Here is a 674-nt window from a genome sequence, read left to right on the forward strand (position 1 = left end):
CGAAGGGCCTGTACTGCGCTGTAATGTTCTATGTTCTATGTGTGTGTGTGTGTGAGAGAGAGGGGGGACAGTCTGTGTGTGTGTGTTGTGTCGGTGTGATTGATCCTCTGTGACTCCCTGTGTCACTCTCTCTCTGTGCAGGCACTGCCCGTGGGATTGTGATCTTCACGGGGGACCGGACTGTAATGGGCCGCATTGCCACCCTGGCCTCAGGATTGGACACAGGCAAAACCCCCATCGCCAAGGAGATTGAGCATTTCATTCACATCATCACCGGTGTGGCTGTTTTCCTGGGAGTGACCTTCTTCATCCTGTCCATCATTCTGGGTTACTCTTGGCTGGAGGCTGTTATCTTCCTCATTGGCATCATCGTGGCTAATGTCCCCGAGGGCTTGCTGGCCACAGTCACTGTGAGTGTCTGCCACAAACACCAGCCAGACTGACCACCAACCATTCCCAGTCTGCACACTGCCGCCTGAACACTCCCCTCCTCCACAGCACTCACCCTCTCTCACACTCACACACACCCCCTCTCACACACTCACACACACACACACACACACACACACACATACACACTCACTCACCCTCTCTCACAGACACACTCACTCACCCTCTCTCACACACACACTCACCCTCTCTCTCACACACACACGCACACTCACTCACCCTCT

General features: G+C 54.6%; 1 protein-coding gene across 1 annotated transcript in view; it reads left to right on the forward strand.

The window, feature by feature from the left end:
- Positions 1-410, forward strand: part of LOC125482551 (sodium/potassium-transporting ATPase subunit alpha-3-like) — a gene marked incomplete at both ends in the record, with an annotated part of 4,244 nt that extends 3,834 nt beyond the window's left edge. The window contains one exon of the mRNA XM_048594645.1: positions 142-410. Coding sequence (XP_048450602.1) covers positions 142-410 — 269 coding nt within the window. The remainder of the gene's footprint in view (positions 1-141) is intronic.
- Positions 411-674: the final 264 nt, after the last annotated feature.

The sequence above is a fragment of the Rhincodon typus genome, unplaced genomic scaffold (genome assembly GCF_021869965.1).
Source record: "Rhincodon typus isolate 14 unplaced genomic scaffold, sRhiTyp1.1 hic_rhity00012244, whole genome shotgun sequence".
Lineage (NCBI taxonomy): Eukaryota > Metazoa > Chordata > Chondrichthyes > Orectolobiformes > Rhincodontidae > Rhincodon > Rhincodon typus.